The following is a 26,580-nucleotide window of genomic DNA, read 5'->3' as shown; positions in this document are numbered from 1 at the left end:
GACATTTTCTTTTTTTTCCATATATATAGGAATTCCAGAAATCTCTTGGTGCCAAACATTCTGTGTATGATACCACGAATAGGACTGGACGTTCCTTGAAAGAGAAAACCACCTTGGCTGATGACAATTTGAAACTTGATGACATGCTGAGTGAACTAAGAGATAAATGGGATACAATTTGTGGAAAGTCAGTGGAAAGGTAAATGAAACTCAACTAATTATTCATCAAATAAGAAAAAGGCTTCTATTTTTGGAATTTGTTGTGTAAAAGTAGAACCAGAGTGGCTAGCTTGTTTGAAAATTAAGAATGCCAAAGCAGTAAAATACTGCAAATGCATATTTTGCTCATGGTATGGTAGAAAAGCAGGGGAGGAAGTGGAAGGAAGAGCCCTTTAAAAGGGGAAACTTGAAATTCTCTGGGAGTACTGGTCAACAACCAGCTGATCATGAGCCAGTGTGTGCCCAGGTGGCCAGGAAGGCTCATACATCCTGGCCTCTATCAGCAATAGTGTGGCCAGCAGGAGCAGGGCAGGGATTGTCCCCCTGTACTCAGCACTGCTGGGGCCACACCTCCAGTGCTGGGTCCAGTTCTGGGCCCCTCACTGTGAGCAAGACATTGAGGGGCTGGAGTGAGTCCAGGGAAGGGCAGTGGAGCTGGTGAAGGGTCTGGAGCACAAGGGCTGTGAGGAGCAGCTGAGGGAGCTGGGGGTGTTTAGCCTGCAGAAAAGGAGGCTTGGGGGTTACTTTATTGCCTTCTAGCAGTGCCTGAAAGGAGGCTGTAGCCAGGTGAGATTGGTCTCTTCTCCCAGGCAACAAATGACAGCATGAAACTGCCTCAGATTGCACCAAGAGAGGTTTAGGTTGGATTTTAGGAAAAATTTCTTCTTTGAAAGGGTTGTGGAGCATTGAAACAGACTGCCCAAGGAAGTAGTTGAGTCACCATCCCTGGAAGTGTTCAAAAGGCACATGGATGTAGCACTTGGGGACATGATGTAGTGGTGCTGGGATAGTGGTTGGACTCAATGATCTTACCAGTCTTTTCCAACCGTAACACTTCCATGATTCTATTATTTTATGCTGAAAATATTTTCCTGAAGTGTGTAAATGATTATTTTATCTGTGTGTGGTTTTTTTTCCCCTCTCAGACAAAATAAACTGGAGGAAGCCTTGCTATTTTCAGGACAGTTTACTGATGCTCTGCAAGCTCTCATTGACTGGTTATACAAAATTGAACCTCAACTAGCAGAAGACCAACCAGTACATGGAGACATCGATTTAGTAATGAACTTGATTGACAACCATAAGGTAGTTCCAAAAATACTGTTTTTTAATTACTGGGCTGCAAGTAGCATTTTAATAGTATCTTTATCTTTCACTATTATTTAATTTTTAGAAATATGAAATACTTTTGTAACACCAATGTAGTCAAATAGAAAATGTTATAAAACATACATGAAAGAGGACAACTCTTAGTGACTCATTAATACCAGTTAGCACTGAGATATTCTGTTTTATTGTGCTACCCTGTGTATTTATTAATATCATGTCATAAATCACAAATATGCATTAGCAAATGTATGTCATGGGGCAAGAGATGGCAAAAATTATTTTACTGGAAAACTCTGGGGCAGATAACTCTTTTTCAGTCCATCTGCTAACTAAATATCCCGTGCACTTATCATGACTACTGCAGCCTTTCAGACCTGTGGGGCTGCTGTATATTTATTTAGAAAAGTAATTACAGTGCTAAAGTTATGCATAGATTCAACTAGACCATGACCCAGGGAGCCTCTGTTGGAAACCTGCAGTATTATGTTACTGAAGTGGTTTTGGATGTGGGAACAAGTAGGAGATACTGGACTCTGCCTCTGAATCCCAGTTTTGCAGTTCAGTATGTCAGAAGAAATGACTGCTGAAGTTACCTGTGTTGAAAAGGTGACACATAGGCAGAGCTCTGCAGCCTGGGAAGATTAGGAGGTGAAGGTGCCTCTGTTCATCCACCTGTGATTTTCAGTATCTCATCCCCACTGAAGAGGAGATTTTGGGCCTCCAAAAAAAGAAAAAAAACCATGTTTGGAAACATGGGTTGCCTATAAAAATTAGCCTGCACAATGCTTCCGTTGCTTCTGAAATGCCTCTGTCTATGAGAAGTAGGTTGCAGTCAGTGGCATGGCACACTGTAATTATCTTCTTTTAAGAGCTTCTTCTAAGTAACTGGAGCTTGTTCAATCTACTGCTGTAGTGAACATACTCCCACATAAATATATGAATAAGCAGCGAGATCCACAACCTTAGTTAGACCCCCACATGGGGATTTATTTCTGTTTGGATGATTTTAAACCCTCTCCTTGATTGTTAGCTTTTTATCTGATCTGCCACAGCAATCTTATGTGTTAATCCGTGTCAGATCAATTGCTTTGATAAAGAATAGAAAGCCAGCAGTGGTAAGGAGACTAGATTTCCCATGCATTGCACCAGAATGGATTCTTGGGATTTGCCTGACATTTTCCTACCATATTCCACTTCTATTATGTTAGAAGAGAGTGTTAATGTCTTCCTACAGAATCTAATAAATAGAACTTAGATGTTTTGCATCACTTAAATGGAGTTACTTTTGACAAAAATAAATCTGTATTTTCATTTCTTTTCATAACCAGTAGTTTTTTCTTTTTTTTTACATAAGCATTCTTAATGAGCTAAACATTTCAAATATATTTGATGGTGTCTAGGTTTTCCAGAAAGAGCTGGGAAAAAGAACAAGCAGTGTCCAGGCTCTGAAGCGCTCTGCAAGGGAGCTGATAGAAGGCAGTCGTGATGACTCTTCCTGGGTCAAAGTCCAAATGCAGGAGCTGAGCACTCGCTGGGAGACAGTTTGTGCCCTCTCAGTATCCAAGCAAACACGACTGGAACAGGCCCTTCGGCAGGTAAAGGAATAATAATGTTGCTACACGTACTATATGAGAAGGAGTGAAAAATATCTTGCAGTTTAGTTGCCAAAAATTTAATTTCATTTTCACTTGATGTCATTCCCTCTTATTTCATTTGAAAATATTCATTTATGTGCTAATGCATTGCTTACCTTGTTTATCCTTTTACCACAGCACATAAATAGTGCCTCTTAGCATTTATTATTCCTGTTATTATTAGTCTCTGCCACAAATGCAAAACAAATGTTTCGAAGACCTTACCATCTAAGGAAATCACTGAAGTTACAGTCAAATATGAAGGCTGATAAAGAACTATGCCCCATTCACAAGAAGCAGGAGGTTGCAATCATATTTATGCTTTTTGTGCCTTATTGGAAAGAAGTAGATTAGTGTATTGAAAAATTCTTTACATTGGCACAATTAAAATGCATGGTGAGGTAGTTCAGAGAAAAAAAAAGAGTTGTGCTGAGTGCAGTCATGACCTAGAATAGTCTATGTATGTCAGCATTATGTGGTACCAATCCCAATAAATAGGAGTGTCTGTATTCTTTCCAAACCTGAGATAATACAGATTTTTCAGCTCTCTGAAGATACACTAGCTTGGACTGATGCTAGAATGGGGCTCCTGCAGTAGCAATGTATCCGTTATGCACAATACTCCTGCTCTGCTTTGCTCAGCAGACACAATCCTGAACTTACCTCAAACACTGACTGTGTCTGAATATGGCTGTACCCAAAGGTGAATCTTTCTTGTTTTCTCTAGACACAAGAGTCACTCTCCAACAGGCTGTCAATTCATTTTGCTTTACTGGTGCTTTAGACTGTGCAGAAAATAGTTCTCCTCTCTCCAGCTGGTCTCTGAAAGCACCTCCTGTGTAATTTGTCAGTGTAAAGAATGTCATGACATTCTCAACTGAGCTGCAAATACAATATAAATCAGATGGCTAAAAGCATGAACAGGCTTTTAGGCTTCCTATAATTTTTTTGGGAAGCATGAGCTGTTTTTACAGTTATGAAAATGTAGTGCTGTATATCATTGACTTTTTAATGGAAAGATAATGTGCCGGTACTGCTGGATGATTAATGATTCCAAATGTGGGCTCAATCACCCCGTGTAAGCTGCAGTGTGTCTGTCAGGTCATCTCATGAGTGACCATGACTTCTTGTATCTTAACAGGCAGAAGAATTCCACTCAGTTGTCCATGTCCTTTTGGAGTGGCTGGCAGAGGCAGAGCAGGCTCTTCGTTTCCACGGCATCCTCCCAGATGACGAAGAGGCCTTGCGAACGCTGATAGAGCAGCACAGGGTGAGCAAGAACATGCAGAGAATCCTCTTCATTCTAATGGCTCTCATAGGTGGTAAAATAAAGTCTATCCCCGATAGTTCTATCCAGCATCCAGTGTTGGAGCAATTCTTTCTGTAGGGAAGCTAGAAATTTAATGTAGTTAAGAGTTGGATGTCCAGACTGGTGTTGGGCTGTTGTTTGAGTCATCTTGGCTTATTAAAAAAAAAAAAAAGGGCCTTTAGGAAGTTGCTATAAAGATATAGAGACAGATGCAAGCCCCTCTGTGGAGCATACCATGCCTGTAATTGCCACACAGACTGCTACAGTAGCAAAAGTGTATCTGTCTCCTTAGCACCATTGACCTAAATAGACTTTTCTTGCAAGGCCATTCGTAAATGTCAGCAGAATGATGTTATCATCCATGAACTTTTTGTCATGGTGAAACAGTATGCTGCCATACTTCACATGCATTGGCCACTGTAATATTGCAGTGGCATAGGTACTGCAGGTAGAAAATTATAGGCCATCAAACTAACTTTGCAGTAATGAAATGGGAAACTGGCTAAGTAAGGATCATAGAGTTCAAATTTTCACTCTCCAAACAGGAGGCTACAAACATGCACAGGGCAGCCTACTCAAAATAGTACCAAGGGTGTAGTGCCCACAGCATTATAGAACAAGTTATAAGTCCTGGATATGTTCATCATTGCTCTGAAGAAAGTTCAAGCAAAATTTATGAAATGGAGGTTGGAAAGGCAAATTGAGTTTGCCAATATTATTATGAGGAGTACATGCAAGATAGGACTATTAAATGGTTCTTAACTGAGGGATTTCCAATGTACTTAAAATGCAATGTTTTGAAAAAGTTTTCAGTTTTAGTTTCGGGCCCTGGAAACTGAGTGCTAGTCATAAACTGGCAATTATATGTATACATCAAATATGTGTATATATCAGTGTGTGCTGATGTAGGAACCTCACAGTGTGTTGACTAATGTTGGCAGCAGCAACTAAATATCTCTGTTCAGTGAAATGTCTTTTAGCTGCCTTTCCTCCACATGTGCTTCACCAGTTCCCTTTTATTTGATTTTTTAATCTTCTGCCTACAGAGAAGAGAACTGAGTGAAATCTTTGGTCCACTGAAATAACTAGAAAATAGAATTTTAAATGTCTTCCTTCACACTGAAGATGGATTAGCAAAATATTTCTGTACTAATTTTAAAATTTGTGCTGCCAAAGCTGAAGCATAACTTGGAACCTCAAGGCAAAGTTTGTCTCTGAGAAACCCTGTCCAGCTGGGAAGGATGACAGCTAGCACAACACAACCAATCTTGGTGTTAGATGTGGCCATACTATACTTAAATTTTTTTAGTAGGCTCTAGAAGGTATATTCCCAACATTTTCTTCTTAAGGGGTAAACAATAGAAAGAGAAATTTTCAAGCTAAGAAAGATTATGGTACCACAGTTTTACCGTTCACACAATCTTTCTCAATAGGTCATCTCTCCTTTTAAGTTTATAACATTAGCTTTCAAGAAAACAAAAAGAAAATAAGGGAAGAATACATATATATTACTTTTAAATACCATGTATGCATTATAATGCTGCATACTATAATAACAATGCATGACTGAAATTATTACATAAATATGAAATGTATCATCCTTTTTTCACTGTGATTTTTTGTAAAACAGTTTTATTGCATTTGTATTGAACTACATGTAGAAATGTTTCCTTCAGGACAGTATTTTCTCCAAATGGTACTGAGAGCTATAGTGGGTTAATGCACTGCATTGCTCAATGAAAAGCCTCCCATTTCCTCTTTTGTAAATGTGTGTGTCACTGGTTTGCCACAGAGTTCAATAAAATTAGGGAGAGTTTAATACACTGTGACTTGTGTGTCAGAGATTTAGTTCTTGAAATACTCTAGTACAGCTGAGCAGGGGAACACAATGGGGGTTTTTTGCCCATTTTCCACCTGCCTCTGGCTTGTTTTGGTAATCTCTCATTATAATCCAATTCAACTTTTCCAAAAGCAGGTTGAACTGAAATATTGTAAGGATGCATGTGTTTTTGTGAGAGAAGGTTTGCCATTATGATTTGGGTCTTAAAGTCTGGCAATAATTAAAGCTTAAATCAAAGTCGATTAGCAACAAATACATTTAAATATAGAACCTACATATTCCAAGCTTCTAGAACAAGGTAGAAGAGATTATATTTTACATTTTATTTCATAATAACTTCATACCTTGTAAAGGCACAGGATAATGTCATTATGAGTTGTTGAAGAACCTATTTGTACAATGTTTCGGTGATTTTGAATTGTCTAGGACCTGACTTGGCTCATCTTTAACTTCATCATTAATCCAAAATAAATGGTGTTATGGCCAGAGAGAGGAAGAGTTAAGGTTTCAGAGATATGTTTCCATTTTGTAGCCTAATTAAAAATATTAAAGTATAAAAAAATTTCCACTAGGCACTAAGAGATAATAGCAGTTCTAGTTAAGGATGCTCATAAAGACAAACAGACTTGCATAACATTTAGGCAGAAAAGTAAAGCCATTGTAGTAGCAATGTTCAACAAAAATAAAAGGGAAAGGGGAAAAGAAAAAAAAGAAAGAAATGCAAGCTCTAGAAAGGACAGGAGCCTCCTTTCAGTTGCTTTTTCTTATTGTTGTTTCTCCCCCACCACATCCATTTCTGGTCCTGCTATCATTGAAATACCAATAACTATGAGCTTGGATGCCTAAAGCTGTAAACATCCTTCTGCTTTTACGAGATTTTTTCCACATGCTGTGTCTCTCCCCTTCAGCTGCTGAGTTGTCACATTTGTGTTAGTTTAGTAGAGCTGCTCCTGAGCTCTGTCATCTTGTCTGAGCATGCAATTGTTGGACATTTCCAGCCTGTGGAAGGAGCTTGATAGTTATTATGAAGAATTACTGTAACTGACAAACCAAGTTCATTGAAATGTTGCCAATAGTGATTCTGACCATCATATAGCTGGTTTACAGCACTTCTAAATGCTGTGATTTTCCTTTGTTTTTTTATTAAGGGCATGCATCTTCCAAGGATTTAGATTGTGGTGGGCTTTTAAGGAGCAGCAAGCTGGGATAAGGTTTTAGAGCTTTGTTTAGTACTTTATGTGGAATAGGCTTTTTAAACAGTTTAGGCTTTTCTCATACAAGTGAAACTTTCCTCTTGCAATTTGAATCTGCTTGAGCAGTCAAGAGGCTCATGACCTTCCAGATTATGCACTCAGATTTCTCTTGCAAATTTTGTCAGCATCTAATTAAAATTATTACCACTGTTTTAGGAATTTATGAAGAAACTGGAAGAGAAAAAGGCAGAACTGAATAAAGCAACAGGTATGGGAGAAGCTATTCTGGCTATCTGCCACCCAGACTCCATCACCACCATTAAGCACTGGATCACCATCATCAGAGCCAGGTTTGAAGAGGTCAGTATATGTTGAACCATCTTCGTTGCAGCAGTCCCTCTTTGATTAGAACACAGCTGACAACTAACATGGTAGTTACACTGTGAGGAAATGATCCAGCTGTTGAGAACTAAACATTTAAAATACCCATGGTGATGGATGTGAATACTGTGCTTCCCTAGGCTTTCTTTCAAAACTTACAGGGCTTTAAGAGCTAAAGCAGATGGTCAAGCTCCTTTGTTTGTATGTATTAAAGGAAATACTGTCTGACACTTCCCAAATGAGGAAAACCAATAGTTTCTAGGAGGAAATTGAGAAGTTACAAAGGAAAGAAAATACAAGGGCAAATGTGAAGGATTTTCTGATTATATTAGAAAAGATTTCAGTCCAAAATATTCTTAATCTAGAAGATATCTAAATGATTTAAGTGGCTACAGGAAGGTTGTACCCTCAGCTGTTAAGGTAATATTTTCTGGTTTATATTAAGCTTAAAGAAAAACAAAATACTAGTGGTAGCAAAGTGTGGCTTCAGGAGTGCCCAGCAGGAAAACTGACACCAAATCCTGTGTGATTCACTAACTCACACATATAGTTAAAATTTTTAATATGTTGCCTGAATGTGCTAGTTACTGTGTTTAGCAGCACCTAATCCTGAATATCTGTGGAAGAAATGTGTTGGACTAGGAATTCTAGTTACCTAGCTACTGTTAGTGATCAGCCACTACATTTAACACCTTTGATATGCAAACATCAGTAGGCCTAAGAAGTAGCTCTGGGTTCACAGTTAGCAGAGCAATTTTAAAAACATGATAAAGAGTTTCAGATGTGCACATACTCATGTATTGGTTCCTTTGTCAAGGTCTTAGCATGGGCTAAACAACATCAACAGAGACTCGCAGGAGCTCTGGCTGGACTCATTGCTAACCAGGAGCTGCTGGAAGCCTTGCTGTCCTGGTTGCAGTGGGCAGAGACTACACTGACTGAAAAAGACAAAGAGGTCATCCCCCAGGAGATTGAGGAGGTTAAAGCACTTATAGCTGAACATCAGGTAAGGATCAGAGAGGGACATGTGTCACTCACAAGGGGTTCACATCTCAGCTACGCTGCGTGATCAAGTGCCAATCTCCTTTGCTATTGTTTCTTATAATAATTGAATACAAGCAAGGATAGTATTAGGAATAAAAGAAAGCCCACATGAAATGTATGATAGTGCTGCCACCTTAGATCCAGTGCTGCAGTGTGGCTTTACTGATTAAATATCAAAACAGGTTTTGAAGTGCCAGAGGGAGCTGCTGGTGTAGTGAATGCTCATAGATTTACCTCAGCTTAAACACCAGAGCTGTCTCCCTTCTGTGAAGTGCAGTCTGAACAGCAGGATCTTGGAGGCAAGATTCTGTTCTGTATCACCTCACCACATACAGTTAATAAAGAAGTTTGGCAGATTGGTTTTTAGATTTAGCCTTCTTTTAACAGCCAGGCCATAGTGATCTTAAAAGCTTATATGGCTGATTTTTCTTATCTACAAAACATTCATCCGTGTCTATATTGTGAGGCTGGCATTATAAGTGTCTTTCTGTGGGTTTTTTTTAACTTTGGTGTTTTGCTATTGTGTATGTTTTTCATTCCTCTGGTTACTTTTGTGTATTGTTAATTAAGATCCCCTCTATCTGATTGCAGACATTCATGGAAGAAATGACCAGAAAACAGCCTGATGTGGATAAAGTTACAAAGACCTATAAAAGGAAAGCACTTGAACCCTCTCCAGTACAATCTCATATTCCTGTCCTTGATAAGGGCAGAGCAGGAAGTAAGTAACAGCGTATTTTGGGGTGTGTCACGTGCCACTGCTCTATCTGTAAAGTTTACAGATTGCTAATAATCCAATAGGTTTGATTAACTTCTGGTGAAAGGGGGTAAAGTTCTCTTTGCTGACTTTCCTAATTTTCTCTCATTTTTATAAAGCGTGAGGAAATTTCTCAGACCAGACATGTATTTTTACATTTTGTCCTAATCTTCATGAATAGCTATTTGTAAAGTGTGCAGTCTTTCCTGTGCCCTTAAACTTCCAAGAGCTAGTACATGCTGAGTCTTTGCAAATCTTCCATTATCTGAAAGTGCAGACCACTTCACAGAGAGATATAGAGACAAAATTGTGCTCTTACTGTCTATAAAATTATATTAATCCAGTTAGAAGTGTATTCAGGGAAGTTGAATGGAAAGTGAATCATCAAGTGAGGAAATTGCTTTTTGTATTTTTAGATATACTTACCCATTGTATTTTATACTTACCCATACATGGAACCTGCTTCTGAAATGAGGTTGTTTACTTTGCAACTCTGAGAGATTTACGAAGATTTAATTTGAACTGTGAAGCTTGACTAGTGGAGCCCTCACTAGCTGCTTCTGGCTAGATAAAAGAGGCTGTAGCCACTGCTGGGTTGTTCCCCAGCAATGGTAAAAACAGGAAGAAAAATCCCACTATATGGAATCATCTTGGGGTATGACCTCCTTATTTGGGACAGGAAGGAATAATTTTAGGAAGGTCAAATGCATTTCATGTGAACATTTGTTTTGTTTGAACTGGGTGAGCCCTATGCCTTTTATCATGTTTTAACAGGAAAGCGTTCCCCAACACCAGGCATTTATCCCTCAGCAGCCCAGGCACAAATTGAAACCAAGAATCCACGGGTAAACCTTTTAGTCAGCAAATGGCAGCAAGTTTGGCTTCTGGCATTGGAAAGAAGGAGGAAACTTAACGATGCTTTGGACAGACTTGAAGAGGTCAGAAAAGCACTGTACAGAACATACATACTTTTTGCACAATTTTCTTTACCCTGGATTAAATTCCAATATTGTGAATAGCTCCCATAATTGTTGTTTTATATTTTATGACACAGCTAACTTGAAAACACTTTGGTACAGGTGCTTTAATGTGCTTTAAAAGCTGTCATCGTCATTTTAAATGAGGAGAGCTGAGATATTTAAAATGCTTGCGTAGGTCCTCAAAAATCAATTATTCAGCAAAACACAGATGGTATCTATCTCATTGATGTTCTAGATTGATGGATTTCAGCTGAATAAAGTTCTTTCTGTTTTTTATTAAGCTGAGAGAATTTGCCAACTTTGATTTTGATATTTGGAGGAAAAAATACATGCGGTGGATGAACCATAAGAAGTCTCGAGTGATGGACTTCTTTAGGAGGATTGATAAAGATCAGGATGGAAAGATTACAAGACAGGAATTCATTGATGGAATTCTTTCTTCAAGTAAGTTTTAAAATTAATGTGATGTTGAACTTGGAACAAGCATCTCATGAAATCTTATTGTCTAGATAGTGTGACCTATGCATTTTATTGTGTTAGAAGGTCACAGATTTCCTTTGAATTTATTAATTATTATTACTTTGTAATTATGTTACTTAAAAATATTTCTAGATTCTAGAAACTCTTTCTAGTTTTTTGCATTGTGAATCAGGTTACAAATGTCACATTTATATTATTGTCTAATTAGTAGTTTGCTGGTTTATTGAACTCAGATTGTCATTCCTATAGTACACTAGCTACTTCAACAATTACTTTTTGATTGATTACTCATAATAGTAAAAAGTACCTTATGTAACTTACAGATGATTTTCAAAATCAGTTCACAGGATCATATGATTTTTATTAAAGAACTTACATAGAATAGTTTCAATTACAGAAGGAAACTCTGTAATTTTTGAAATCAGTGTTTTCATGAGCCATGACAATATTAATACACCTATATAGTAAGGCTTAAAATGCCAAGCAATCAAAATAGGGATCCTTTTCCTAGAAAGGAATTTTCCTAGCTTTCCTGATGGATCAGTATTCCTTAGTTATGGTGGTAATGTACGTCTTCCACATTGTATATGTGATTATATTTCCCTCTAGGAACTGACTCATAACAGATAAGGACCTAATACTTAAAATAATCCTTTATCTTCAGATCATGGAGACTTTTGCTTTGAACAGTAATGATTCAGAATTGGGCTGCTTCTAGCAATTCATTTTAGGGTTACTCAGTAGGAAAATATTGTACTCTGTGTATTTTCCCCCTGCTTTAGGAAATGCAGTAAAGGATCACTATTTTGCTGAATTTTGCTGTTTTGCTTGAATTAATAAAAGTTCATGAAAAAAACTAATACCACCAAGAGGTTAAATAGTTTACTCTTTTAACTCAGTTGGTATCAATTTATTATGACCACCAAACACTCCTGATATAATCCTGGTTCCTCATCTTGAAATTTTCTTTGACCATTTCATTGAGAATCTCTGCTGTGAACTTCATCTAAAGAAGGACTTAATGAAACACCATGCATGGATCTGCACTGAGAAGGCTTCACATTCCAGATTTAATCAGCACTGAAATGCTTGCTTGACCTTTCCTCACTAACTATTTGTCTTGTTAATTTCTGGTATTTTATGCACTTTGGAGGTCAAAATGTTAACTCCCCCCCACCCCCCATATATTTTACAGTTTAATCTGTGCCCTTGCTTTTGTCTCTGTCTTTAAGCCACACTATGGTACTCATTTTTATCCAATATCTGAGTAACAGTGAAGATTCAGATTGAGGTTTTTTTCAGAAATATTCCTTCACTTGTTTGAATGTCCTTATTTTTTTGATAAGCACTATCTGTCACCAAATGCCTAATCACCTTCTAATATTTGTGATAAAGCTTCTCATTGTAGTGGGATTGAAAAGCGAAAAAATTTGTGTTGCTGTCTTTGTCCTGCAGAGTTCCCTACAAGCCGACTTGAAATGAGTGCTGTTGCAGACATTTTTGATAGAGATGGTGATGGATATATTGACTATTATGAATTTGTAGCAGCTCTTCATCCAAACAAGGATGCATACAAGCCTCTCACAGATGCTGACAAAATTGAAGATGAGGTACATTCTCTGCTTTCTTAGGTTGCATTCTCTTCTACTGGGGTCATATTCTATGATAATCCACTTTATTTTCACTCCTAGTTAATTTGAAGCGTACTAGGTACACAAATCTTTGTAACTGTGATATTTAAAGTAATTATCCTGTTGTGGTTTTATGCAGGTTACAAGGCAGGTAGCGAAATGTAAATGTGCAAAACGGTTTCAAGTGGAACAGATTGGGGATAACAAGTACAGGGTAAGTCATTTAAGGACCTCAGTTCTTTAAGTTTTCTTCATATGACATGGTTTACACAAGGAATTAGGCTATATGAATTCACAAGAATCTTCTATGACAATTACACATTTTCTTTGAGGTTGTCTAAATGTTTTTTTCTTGTTAGAACATATAGATATGTTCTAAAAATATGGAAAACTGCTGATGCTTGTATTTATTTTCACTCAAACTACTGAAGCTGTTTTCAGTCATAGGAATTTTTAAGAGCTAACAGCACACATCTGTACACATGCATGTGCACATGAATACATATGTACAATATATCCTCAGAGGCTGGTCTTTCTGCCTAGATACCTTAAGTGTTTAAACTGTAGCTGTTTTTCTAATAGTTTCATATAAACAGTGACTGATATTTTCTTGTGGTATTGTGTTGTACTTCAAAAATCTTTTATCAAAGTGTATTCAACCATTTTTACACTCTTTTGTCATTTTATTGGAACACGCCGCATACTTCTGAATATAAGCAAAGTGTTAGATATCTGCAGAATTATTTTAGATCACAGGAAAATAAATATCACACAGTAGAGAAAGATCTGCTACCCCTGGATTCAATAACCAGAAAAATTTGAGGTAAAATATGCAACATTTGGCTAAGAGAGATTAATAAGTACTTGTAGATTTTAAAAGACCACAGAAACAGCAATGGGAAGGAAACGAAGGCCTTGAATATTTTCCAATATTCAGTCTCTGGATGGCTAGCTACCTGCTCATCTCTCAAGTAGATACTTTATTTAGTATGTCTAATGTGTTAGTTTGCATGTGTTCTAGGTCATGTAGAGAATTTCCTGTAAACTAATCGTGTCTTTCTTCCATTTTTCATTTCTTATCAGTTCTTCCTGGGAAATCAGGTATAAACCAGTGGAATGTGTTATGAAGTTTTTTTTGGGTCCTTTTGGTTTGGTTTTTGTTTGGGTTTTTTTTTTGTTATTTTCTCTCTCTCTTCCCCCCCCGCCCCGCTAACACATATGTAAGCTTGCAATGGTCAGCCTTCTTGCCATCCTTTAATTTTCAGCTAATTCATTGCTGGTCAGCTGTGGTATTTCTTTAAATGCTATGGAGCATTCCTTGTCTCAGGATCCCTCCTATACAATCCCTCACCTGCTTTCTTTGGTCATTTTCCTCATTAAGGAGATTACTTTTAAAGGAACCAGATAATGGTCAGCAGCAATTCCTATAGTGAAAAATCTTGAGCATTTAAACTGCAATTGTAGAGATCACTATTATCTAATCAGTTTTATATTCAAATTCTTCAAAATTCCATAGTGTTATTTTTAGGCTATTTGATTAAAGGCTAATCATGGCAAACAGATCCCAGTATCTTATCACTTATTTATTGCAAATTGCACAAAAAATACTTTCATCTTTGCAAAAAAAAGGTACAGTCTCTAAGCAATCAAGCAGACTGATTAAGAACCTAGCTGATAGTTATTATTTTATTTCCTAACACAGTGAATCTTTAAATACATATTTTGGAAATAGGCAAAATTAAATTGCTGTTCCCCAGTAGACTAATGCCTCTCCCAGAGTCTTTTCAAGGAGCTATGGCGAGTCTATAATGTGCTGGAGCTGTGTTTAAGAATACTTTGTGTCAGCTGGGTCACTGGTGAGTCCTCCCTCAGGAGGAGATGCTGCCCATTGCTTACTCCTGTGCTACACACTGATACACAGCTTCCCAAAGTGCTAAATCACATCTGCCTAGTAAGAATGGAAACACTCTGTGCAAACCAGGTATCAGGTTAGTCTTATACTTTTAAAAAGGCAATAATGGATGTAATCCATTCTGGACATGCTAGTGTTAACAGCAATAGCCATTTTAAATCTCAAGATGTTGAAAACGTGGGTGCACTCTTGTTTACTAGCAGAGCCTGTTGAAGTATAGAAGAAAGCATAGAGCAGTGGATAACCTTGCCACATGCCTCAAGCAATACATCTAAGCAATAATTTAAAATATTTTCCATGTATAGAACAAGTCTCTTTTTGAAAGAACTGTTTGAAATTATGTTAATCCTTTTATCTATCATCTGTACTCTCAGATCTGGGGAACATAGAGCATTTCTTGAAAAACTCTTACTGATGCAGAACGGCACCTACAGGCTATTGTCAAGAACAGGCCTTTTTGTATCTTAAATTCCTTTATGTTTTTACCTCTGGTTATTTGAAATAATGTTAAATACTGTTTAAAGAAAGCTGTACCAGGCTATTTTAGGAAGGAAATCAACCAAGTTACCATAAGAAGAAATGCAGTGATAGGTACTATTGCATTACCATGTTACTTTCCAGCCCCACTTTCTGAATTAATTTCTAGCTGGGCAGTTTCCAAAGCACACTTGACCCTTGGTGTAGTTGCCTGATGGGGTCTAACTGACTAATTAGTCTGTGATGGGGAAAAAAAAATAAGGAAAAGAAGAAAGATACTATCTTCAGAATCACTAGGAAAAAAATTTGGTAGGAACAAGCCAATGAAAATAAACAGTGTTAATTTGGATGCCTTTTAAAAAAAACCTGTGATCTACATATATAAAATGGTTCTTTGTTTGGCACATATTGAATGCATTATTAAAAAACTCTCAGAAATAATGCTCATGTAAATGTTCTTGCTTATAACAAATACAATTTATTATTGAATTGAGAAGCAAGCTTTGCTTTTGTTTGGTTCCTAAAAGTAATATTCCTTTAAACTTATTCTCTCTTCTTGGCTTGAATAGTACCAAACAACTGAAGTCATCTAACAAGTAGGGAGCACATTTTTGTGTGGTTTGTTCAGTCCCCTCACTGGAGCAAGTAGGTACCGTTGAATTATGGTCAGCCTTCTCCAAGGGTCAGAGATTGTCCCAAAGAGGGGCATTCAACTCCCATTGGTTTTAGTGAGTGCTCTGCATGTTTGTGTGAGGGTGCACTGCACTTGGCCTGGTCATGTGGTATGAAAATATTTTAGTAGTGCTGGCTTAAAAGTACTGAATTCTGGTTAGTTTTCTTGAGATTGTGAGGTCAGCATTTTGGTTATGCTTTTTTTGATCCGAATTTGAGTGAAGGTACTGCGTACAAGTTTTGTTACACAGGTTTCAAGAGCAAAATATGCATTAGGCCTGGCCCAAAGGACTCATACAAGAACTTAGTATGAAACAGACTCTCATCTCTGAATCGTGAAGAACCTTGATGTGTAGTCAGAGGAATGACAAACATAATTATAGTTATTAATCATTCATTGCTTCTTTAATGTTCCCTTCCTCACATGTACCTTGCTATAGGTAAACAGTGTCAGCACTGTAGTGCTATACCTGAAAATATTCCCATAGATTAATCAATCGAGAGAACTGTGCAACACTCATAACACGTTGAATTTCCAGATTATATACTGCTTGTTTGAAGTGATGCTGCCTTCCTTTCAGCTGACAACATTAAAAATCAAGACTGTTGTAGAAGAGTGTTTGCTTAAGATTTTACCAGTGAAATAACGCAAATAGGTCTTCATTAATTTGCACAAAAGCAGACTGTAACCAATCAAATAATGTACTACTAATTTTGCTTCTTTTATGACCTCAGACATTTGAGAATCAAACATAAAATTAAACCTGAGTTTCTTCCTTACCATCCTGCCATCTTCTTTTGATTAATGCAGAGCCATCTGATTTGAAATCTTAACAGCTTTAATAATCTGCATAAATAAATTGATTTTTTTTTAGCATTTACTAATTATTAAATATCAAAATAAACTTTTTAAAAGGTCTGATTTTTTAACCTATCAGTGTTGAACTGCATCTGAATGCTTGAGAAGCTCAGACTGTCATTTGATTTTTATTGCAGTTTGGTGACTCTCAACAACTGCGCCTTGTTCGTATCCTAAGAAGTACAGTCATGGTCCGTGTTGGAGGTGGCTGGATGGCACTTGATGAGTTCCTAGTGAAAAATGATCCTTGCCGTGGTATGTAACAGAACTGTTAAAGACTTGCAGCTTATTCTTTGGATGCAGTCACCATTCATTGTCTCAAGATGGAGATGGACTTGTATAAAATGCCAGTTGTTGTAAACATCATCTCACTAAATGTCACATTTTTGTGAACTTTAAATCACATGGTTGAGATCCTCTTAGTTGCACTGATGTATGTCTGGAAAAACTGTGGTGTCTTCTGCACAGTTCCTTCAGTGTTATAGTGGTGCAAGTAAAAACTGAACTTAGCCCAAATAGACTTGATGGTATGTAAGTGGCTTGTATGACTTGGCAGAAATAGCACACAGAAATGTCCAATAAAACCTTCTCAGCAACACAATAAGTCAAAATAAGGCAATTGAATTGATGAGTAACACCACCACCACAAAAACCTCTGGCCAGTGACTCTTCCCAGTCTTTCTACCTTTGTAACCTTGTCTTTTCCTTGGCATCTTCCCCAGAAGCACTTTGTAGATCCCTGAGCCTTACACAAAGCAAGAGGAAAATGTTCTGGTCTGGAGGACATTGTGCTCCGTGGGAGCAGGGAGTGCTCTATCACTGAGCCCTCCAGGACATTGCATCAGATGAGCTGTTTTCTCAGGACACAATATTGAGGACTGTAATAAGGAATTCCAATAAATTATTGGATATTTATTAAGTACTGTATCTTTCAGTGCCAGCCTAGGAATAAATAGTAACACTCTACCCGTCAATAGGCATGAGAAAAATGTTTGGGGTACAACAGAACTAACCAAGTTAACCCTTCAATGTAGCCAGATCTTCTGAGGCACATTTTATTTTCTACTACTCTTTTGAGGAATAGAAGTAGAAAGGAATAAAAGAAGGACCCTTTTTCTTGGGTATATTTGAGCAGATGTCAACACAGAGGGTCTAAAGAATACCTGTAAGAATACTCTGTAAAATCAGCATCACTGGATGTTGTGCATTGCTACCTAATCCTTGCCTGGTTGAAATCAGTGTTGCAGGTTCAAACTTTTCCTAAACCACTTCACCTAGCAAATTTGCGTTTCCACCAAGTGCTTCTCGTGTATTCAGATGAATCATATCGCAAAGAACTGTTGTCATAAACAGTTTCAAAAGTACTGCACCTAGTCATATAAAATCTCTTTAGCTTGTATTACTTCTTTATGTCAGCAGATAAATACCGCTGCTACACAAGTACACTTGGGACTGTAGCCAAGTCTGTCCAAACGCCATTTCCTTTCTGCCTAGGGGACTTTTGAGAGCTCACCTCAGAACACTTAGGGACAGCTTTTGCTCAAGTCCTGTCTTTTGGCCTGGTGCTCCAAGTCTCTTGCATATGCAGCTGCTGTACTTGATTTCTTCTCCTGCTAACGATTTTCTTTAATGTGACCCATGTCCTGTGTCATTTTTTCTAGTTCATCATCACGGGAGTAAAATGTTACGTTCGGAATCAAACTCTTCAATTACCACTCAGCCTACTATAGGTTGGCAAACCCCTCTCTTTGTCTCCTTCTCCTCTTCTTCTCTCTCTTAATTTCCTTCCCGCATTTTTTAATATATGTATACTTTTAGCTATATGCTTCACCCTTCATATTTAGCTTAACATGTTCCTACATGGGCTGGTGCTTTGCAAGCTAATTTTTTTGACACGCTTGAAGAGTGTTTCAAAAACAATTACCATTCACACTGACACAGTTAAATGCTAACGTCTTGCATTTATTCATGCAGAACATTCTCTTGTATGTGTGTTTGTATGTGTGTGTGTGAGTGCTTAGCCACCAATTACTTCATCATAGTTTGGGTTTTATGTTCATCATTGCATGTTGCCAAACTACATAACTTCATAGTTTTGAATAAATATATTTGCTGCTTTCCTGTAATTTCTTCTAGAACGTCCAAGCAAGTATTATTTATTATGAATAGCTGTAGAGTTAGCAAAACTGCCCATCAGGTTGTGTCTATGTATTAATAGTTGATTGATTAACAATGATTTAGCACGTTGAGCATTCCATTATCACGCTGACTTCCTTTGACAGTGGTTCATTCCTGCTGGCATAAAGTATTAGAATAAGTGAGTCCTGCACATAACTCTTCTGTGTCTAAAATAAATGCATTACATAGTAATGCATTTTATTTATTGCTGAAATGTGTTGGAGTTGGCATGGCAAAAATGGCAATAAACAGCCTTGTGAGAGATTTCACGTCTGAGTCAATGAACACCTCTCTTTGCAGCTAAAGGGAGGACAAACGTGGAGCTGCGTGAAAAATTCATTTTGGCAGATGGTGCCAGTCAGAGCATGGCAGCTTTCCGACCAAGGGGCCGTAGATCACGACCCTCTTCAAGAGGTGCTTCTCCCAACAGATCCACTTCTCTGTCAAGTCAAGCTGGCCAGGCAGCTGCCCCACAGGCTGTTGCTACAAGTACACCGAAGGTAAGGAGAAACCTACAAAACTGCCCTGGTTAACAAATGGGATATAGATTGAATTTTTGGGTTTTTCCTCACTCCAGTAATATTGCTGCTTTCTCTAGCTGATGGAGAAAAAGTATCTCCATTTTATTTCATAGTCTGAGGTGGATATGAGAGTGTTTTCAATATGTTTTCTCTACTGTTTGTTTGCAACATGGCAGTAGAAGAATTTCTATGTGTAAGGTGTCACATAAGCTAACCGGCAGTTTGGGAACTGCTCTGAAAGATCAACAAACCTCTCCATTTCACTTGGAAAATAAACTCTGTCATCTCTTCATTTTAGAACATTTGTCATTAACTTTTTCTGCTTAGATTTTATTTCTACTGAGATTTTGAAAGCCTGGGTATCCTTCTCCGTGCCATAGTTTTCCTCTACTGTCCTTCACATTTTGATTTACCATTGTTTCATACAGACACCACATCATTTAACACGCAACTATGGTAAACCATGGTTGACAAACAGCAAAACATCAACTCCTTCTAAGCCACCAGAATCCTCAGACTATCAAGGGTCATCTGCAGAGGTACAGTAAGGACAGAAATTCTAGTCTAATGACTTCCTTCACTAAAACTGTCACTTCACTAACAGTCACTAGAGTTTCAGTACGTCTAAGCTGCAACATCCTGTGTATATTAATGCATTGTCTTTGTTTTAGACCTTTGTCAAATTATTTCTTACTTTTTCCCCCTCCCCAAAGTTTGTTTTGGTTTTTGGGTTTTTTTAATGTTCTATTTTTCATGGGTTTTTTTTAATTTTTAGGAAAATACAGCCTCACTGAGCTAATGTTTAAATCTCAACTGCTTAATAAATCAGGAAAATATGGAATAAAATAGTTGAGTAAATGTGGAAAAGTACTTTTTTAAAAGAAAAATAAAACATTCAATATACTTTGCAGGTTTCTTTCCTAAAATTGTTTACTTTGAATTCATTAAGTACTACAATGTTTCTGAACTGCAGACACGAGATTAATGATCTCTAGTGCAAAACCACTAAATAAAGAAATACCCAATCACAGTGAAGAAGATGGCAAAAAAGTCTGGCTGCGATACATAAATCTTTACAACAATTGAAAGTTTTGTTTAGGGGGTAGTGACCAGTTATTGCTCTAATAGGATAGCTATTTGATGACTTAACAGGAAGCTAGCATGGCTTACATGGAAATTGCTAGTATAGCAATTAGGATTATGCTGGCAATTAGGCTGTATGACCAAAATTTAAAGGGGCTTGAAGCCAAAGTGTTTGCTTCAATGTCATTACAGTCAGTGAAAAGATTGCAGCTGGATCAGGCTGCACACTGATGTGTCATTAGTGGGAGTTACTCTTGCCCTCGGTTGGATGGAGGGCTTGGAGCGGAGAAGCTTGTGCTACCACCCCCTCTGTTGTATCTGCTTTTCACAAATCTACACTTTGATGCCTATTGCTGTTCATGTGACACCTTCTGCTGTGAAGTTTCCATAACCTCAGCATGGCTTTTCTCAAAGATGCACAACAAACTTCTTCCTCCCTCCTTCTGTGAGTGTTGTTGTGCACACTGCAGGTGTGTCTGTGGGTACAGCACTGCAAGCACATGGGGCTGTGCCTTAGACTGATTAACAGCACAGAGTTTAGTCAGTTGTCAGTTTCTAACATATTCCTGTATTTTCTTTCATCTCTTAGCTGGTAACTGCAGTGAAAGATTAATTGATGGTACATTAAAGGGTTTATAGACATGGAAAGGTGTTGTTTTCATTGAATTACAATGACAGGAAAGCAGCTGGCCTGATTTCATATGGGGGCACTGTATTTCTTATCTACTCTTCCAACTGCCAGTAGTTTCAGTGAGTTTCTTTTATGTAAACCAGTGTGGTTTAAGATTATAAACAGAATGATTAGGGTGGGGTAGGTTCAGTGGATTTCTAAGGCATTCTGCAGCATTTACTGCCCAAGAGAGTAGTTATTAATTTTATATGCAAACTGCATTTGGGCTTAGGGTAAAACTGAACAGGCTAGTTGTATTTTTCACACTGGTGATTCTCTCCCAATGCCTTGGCAAGAGTGCAGCAGTTTCAGTGGAGGTAACAGTGTTCCCTTTCTCCTTACCCTCCCAAGCAGTGTCTGTATAGCAGAGGTTCCCAGGGCAGGGCTAGCTGTATGTCCAGCCCTGTACTTGGCTGTAATGAGAGTTTTACATTGTGACCTGCCCTGTCAGAGCCAGCAGATTGCTCTGTAGCACCTCAGCACTTTTTTGTTCAGAAGTGGTCTGAACTGGCAGCTGCCAGCAAGCTCCTCCCACGCCTCTGCTCTGTTCTTAGCTCAAGGCAGCTTCAACACACTTCTCTGGATCTTGGTTTTCAGTACCTAATTCTACCTACAGCTGTATGGGGATCAAAGGCACAGAATGCAGGATCCTGGGATCCAGGCCACTCCACAAACTGCATTCATCACTGCACTGTTTTTCTAATTTTCGAATATCTATTTTTGTGTTATTAAATTACTGTGAATACTGTAATTTTCCTCTTATTTGCATATACCTCTTATTTAGTGAGTGATACTCATTTTGAAATCTGACGATTCAATTTTTGTGGCTATGAAAGAAATTTTGGGCAGATTTGGGGCAGATTGTAAATCAAGACATTTCAGAAATAAGAAAGCAGGCAGGGTGAGACTGGGTAGTAGAGACACTGTAAGGCAGTATACTGACAACTGGAACTTTTACAATTAGTCCTATGCCCTTTTTTCTGTTTTCTCTTGTTTTGGCTTGGGGTTTTTTTCCTCCTAGCAAAAGGTTTCTGAAATTTGGTAGCCTTGTTTCAATTTTAAAAATATTTTCATCACCTATAACTACAGCCAGAATGGTGGAAATTCAAGTTATGCAGATACAACATCTCAGTATGTACCATCAACTAATCTTACCTGCTTGACTAATTATAAAAAGGTAGCTTTTTTCTTTCTTCATATGTGTTGAAATACACCCAAAGATGCTAAAATGTTAAGCAGACTTAAAATGATTCTTTTGTTGTTGTTGTTGTTTTACATTTGGACTACTTCAAATGCAAACTGCTAAAGGAGCATTCTAAACTTCACATTATGAATAATGCCCATAGTGGCTTAAACCAATATTTCAGATTCACAGTGAATATTATGATGATCACATTCTAAGCTATGTAGTCCCTAATACTAGTCCTTGTCTTCAGTTAAAAAAGCATTTTTTGTGTGTTTGGTTTACATAGGGAACACCAATTCAAGGAAGTAAACTCAGACTGCCAGGGTATCTATCAGGGAAGGGTTTCCACTCAGGAGAAGACAGTGGCATCCTGTCAACAGCAGCTACCAGAGTCAGAGCTCAGTTTGCAGGTGAGTGTCCTGACTTCAGAGATTGATCTACCACTTGCTTTGTTTTCCACCTGAGCACTTAAGGTCACATTAGGGGTCAAGGGAGATGTCAGAAGAGTGAGAAGGAGTAAAAGTTGTACAGTCTACCCATTGCTGAGAGGGTGCACATAATCAGGCCCTCCATTCACATGTTCAGCTATGGATGTGTGAATTCATGCCTGCAATCTTCTTGAGAATGGTACCACCTTCAATGTATCTGCCCTAGGAACTAGGGAAGAAGCATTTACTCAAAGGATCCAGTTCTTTACAGTATTCAAGTTGTTCTCAATTGTGATGGAGCAAAGGGGAGTCACTTAGTCATGACCTGTCTATTTCTTTTGGAAGAACTGCAGGGAGCAGCTGTAAATTGCCTTATTAATGGAATATCCCACAGAGATTTTAAAAGCAGTATACAAAAATAGAAAGCAGTGAAACTGTGCTTTGCAACACAGTGTTCTTCATACATGCAGGGAACCAGATTTGTGAAGATCAAAAATGCTTAATAAGTAATTGGAAAATTATGAAAAACCACATTAATTGTTTTCTGTTTAAGATTCCTTGTTGCGGTGTTTTCTTCGCAGCACATTGTCTGGGCAGGCTTTTACTTAGCAGGCTTGCTGAGAGCTCATCTCCTCAGCCCTTTGTTGGGCAGGATGTCTACTTTGCCCTTGTTTACTTGCAGCTTTCATCTGTATGGATTTGAATTTTTTTTTTTTTAAAGTGCTACACATTTAAATATTGGGATATTCATTTGCATCTCCAAGATGCCTATACTTAGAAATCATGAATGCATGAAGAGACCAGATACTGATTTTTTTTTCCCAATTAATAGATGAGAAAATGGCAGGGGAAATAAAGCCTCTGGCTGTTGAGTGAAGGTACAATGCATGTCTAGGAAGTCAAAAGCTGCCAGGACGATGCATTTTTGATAAGATAGGCTAGTGATGAATTCACTCTGTGTCAGCATTTGATCTTGCATTTCCTTTTCTTTAGTGTGAGACACAGCATCAGTTAGCCTGTGTCTAATGCCTGGCAGAAGTCTAAAGTTTAGTTGGTGCAATGACGAATTTTTGGGGGTGCCAAAGACCTAGGAAAGACCTGCAGAGGTCTCCCATCCTCACCATTAAACCTGGTAGTTATCATCTCTTTTTTAGACACCAGAAGAACTCCAAGCAGACCCGGCAGCCGAGCAGGAAGCAAGGCTGGCAGCAGGTCGAGCAGCCGCCGCGGCAGTGACGCGTCTGACTTTGACATCTCAGAAATCCAGTCTGTGTGCTCAGATATGTCAGAGACTGTTCCTGCCACGAGCAGGCCGACACCCCGAGCAGGCTCTCGGCCAGGATCCGCCAAGCCTTCGAAAATTCCAACCCCCCAGAGAAGGCCACTAGCCAGCAAATCGGACAAGTCCTTGAAGAGATAATATGATTGGCTCCATAAAGGTCTTTTCCTTTTGCATTAAATATTTAAGTTCATAAGATGTAAAATATTATGTAGAAATTACTGTGAAATATCGCAAGAGGTGGATTTTTAATTCTGCAGATGGCCTTATTTGTGTATTTGTCTTCTTATTTTATGTGTATAATTTTTGTCAGATTTTTTGTTTTGTTTTGCCATATCCTGTGAGAAGGGGAAGAGTTCTAATGTAAACTAACAGTTGTACACAGTAACATGTAGAAAGTACACTAAAAATAATTGCCGAATGTACAGTGTACTGAATGTACAGTAAGTCTCTGCAACCTCAATAAAAAAGGCCTATCACTATGTCATTAGTTAACAGTAAAGGATACCTCATGATTTTTCTTTAAAAAAGAAAAAGAGAATACTGAAAGCCAAAAGACACAATTACACATTTTGAGCTAACTAAACAAACACTAAATGATGTATGTCAAAAGTACTAAGGAATACAAACACACCTTCACAGTACCCTTATTTATACAGCATCTCTCAGAGAACTCACAGAGTTAATTAAGCACTTGCCAATAATATGATACTCCAATACCTTGCAGCATTTCTGTGCCATTGCTTTCAATGAGGCCAGACAAATTCTGGATATCTGAACTATTATTCTGTAAGAATATCAATATAAAGTGCATTCATGTAAATGTGAGGTTTTCTTTTGCTTGAGTGGATGGTAGCACTGTATCATTGAACTCATTTTGTATCAAAGCAATTTTGCTTGCAGAAAGCTCAGAAATAAACATGTCCCTTAACTTTATTTCTATTGTATTTCTTATTTCACAGGAAGGTATTTTCTGTGTTATGTTTTAGAGCATATGCCATTTCAGATGACCAATAATTACCATAGGAACACAGGCTTTAATGTTATTTCCCATTATCAGCTATCTGATTTTGGTTAGCTACTGTATTTGTTTAATAAAACACTAAATTGCACATATCAGAGCATATGAAATTATATGTAATTATTATGTGTCGACTGTTATTTTCTCCATATTAAACTGTGTCTTTTACATACCATGTATAAAATGCATAGAGTAATTCACTTGCTCTGTTAGTCAGTGAAACATTCTAGCCATGCATGGATTCATTGAAAGGATAGCTAATAGCTCAATTTCAGTGGAAAAAAAAGGTGCAGCTTCAAATGGGAGTGCTGTAGCATGGCTGGATAGATGCTGTGGTAAGTAATGACAGAATCTCTAGAACTTTCAAATAATATCAGAAAGACTTGTGTGGGACTTGGCCAGATAAAATAATACTCAAAAGATAATTGAATCAATCAAAATCCATTTGTATCAGGATTTCCTTCAACACAGAGTTGTACAAAGGTTTATAGAAAGCCATGATCAACCAGTCCTACCTGGCTTGGGAATCAGCACAAGTGTTTACTGATAACTGAAGCATCAGTCTCTGCTGCACTATTTTATCTTTCCATTTTTCACCTCTCCTGTTGCTTCTATTCATCCAGTGATTGCTTTCCTAGAACACTAAAATAGATCAGAATGACTTTGGTGCTTTTTGAAACCCCCAACACCCTTGGATAGTTTTCACTATTTACAAATGATAGCTGAAATATCTCTACTTGTAAGCAGGAGAAAGGAAAAGGATAGAATATGGGCACTTGCACGGATAATTTGACAGAGAGGTGGTGGTGTGCCCAGTGGAAAATTCTTGGTGCATTTTAACTACAAGACTGATGTTCAAAGGATGTGTGGGGAGGACAAATCTCACTCCTTTGCAAGGGTACATACATAGATCAGTACTTTGTATCCCAAGAGCAACCTACCTACACAGGAGGTAGTGTTGGCACCTACTTAAAGCACCTTTTATATTGCAGTCTTAGCTCAAATATCTTTTTAATGCTTCATTAATTATGCAACTTTATGGAATTTTTGTATGGCTACATTGTAATTTTATAGAAATATTAGAGGGGGGACCAGCCTCTGAGAAATCCAATGCCAGCTAACCCAAGGACAAAGTAGATTACTGTGACTTGCTAGTCATTGCAAAATGGGGGAGGATGGAAGTGGTAAAGTGGGAAAGTTCATTTATTGGCTGGAGAGAATCATCCAGTGTCAGAAACCAAATTAATGGTAAATTAAATAGGACTGGGGGTTCAGTGAAAAAGCTTAAATCTGCCTCCAGATGTTATACCTTAATTAACTTCTTCCAAAAATTAACTGCTTTAGATTGATACTAAGAGAATTTTCAAAATTCTGTTGCCTGTGATACAAAGTTTATAGTGACAAAAGTATGAAAATAGATAATGGATGCTGTATACCTCTGTGACCCAAGGAGGAATCTGCAGCATTTCATGGAAAAGGCATATTGTGAACATATGGATAAGTGATAGGCAGCTCAGTTTTAGTGAACTATTTTTGAAAAGAAATTAGTGGTATTCAATATCCATTTTTCTGTAATTGAAAAGCATTTCTTGTTCGGTACCAGCATAAATGGGAGATGAAGGATCAGCCCTACAAGTACATCCCCACCTCATTCAGTTGCATGAGAATTTAACCTCATCATTGGAGATGAGTTTTTGGCCCTTTTATTGCCTTCCT

At 37.9% G+C, this 26,580-nt stretch overlaps 1 protein-coding gene across 8 annotated transcripts in view; it reads left to right on the top strand.

Moving 5' to 3' along the window:
• The window catches only part of DST (dystonin), a 294,261-nt gene extending 269,302 nt beyond the window's left edge, over nt 1-24,959 (top strand). For 3 of the 8 annotated variants that reach the window (XM_036379370.2, XM_036379363.2, XM_036379367.2), the window contains 18 exons: nt 30-199; nt 1,146-1,305; nt 2,730-2,924; nt 4,105-4,233; nt 7,522-7,665; nt 8,504-8,692; nt 9,322-9,451; nt 10,262-10,425; nt 10,749-10,911; nt 12,403-12,557; nt 12,718-12,792; nt 13,662-13,679; nt 16,636-16,753; nt 18,160-18,228; nt 18,977-19,176; nt 19,626-19,736; nt 22,423-22,546; nt 23,719-24,959. In XM_036379370.2, the coding sequence (XP_036235263.1) occupies nt 30-199; nt 1,146-1,305; nt 2,730-2,924; nt 4,105-4,233; nt 7,522-7,665; nt 8,504-8,692; nt 9,322-9,451; nt 10,262-10,425; nt 10,749-10,911; nt 12,403-12,557; nt 12,718-12,792; nt 13,662-13,679; nt 16,636-16,753; nt 18,160-18,228; nt 18,977-19,176; nt 19,626-19,736; nt 22,423-22,546; nt 23,719-23,984 (2,580 nt within the window). In that variant the 3' untranslated portion in view covers nt 23,985-24,959. The remainder of the gene's footprint in view (nt 1-29; nt 200-1,145; nt 1,306-2,729; nt 2,925-4,104; nt 4,234-7,521; nt 7,666-8,503; nt 8,693-9,321; nt 9,452-10,261; nt 10,426-10,748; nt 10,912-12,402; nt 12,558-12,717; nt 12,793-13,661; nt 13,680-16,635; nt 16,754-18,159; nt 18,229-18,976; nt 19,177-19,625; nt 19,737-22,422; nt 22,547-23,718) is intronic. The other 5 variants (XM_036379365.2, XM_036379364.2, XM_036379368.2 and 2 more) reach the window with 3 other exon arrangements.
• Nucleotides 24,960-26,580: the final 1,621 nt, after the last annotated feature.

The sequence above is a fragment of the Molothrus ater genome, chromosome 3 (genome assembly GCF_012460135.2).
Source record: "Molothrus ater isolate BHLD 08-10-18 breed brown headed cowbird chromosome 3, BPBGC_Mater_1.1, whole genome shotgun sequence".
Classification (NCBI taxonomy): Eukaryota; Metazoa; Chordata; class Aves; order Passeriformes; family Icteridae; genus Molothrus; species Molothrus ater.
Note: the sequence above shows the minus strand (reverse complement) of the source record. Positions and strands in the feature narration are given on the sequence as shown.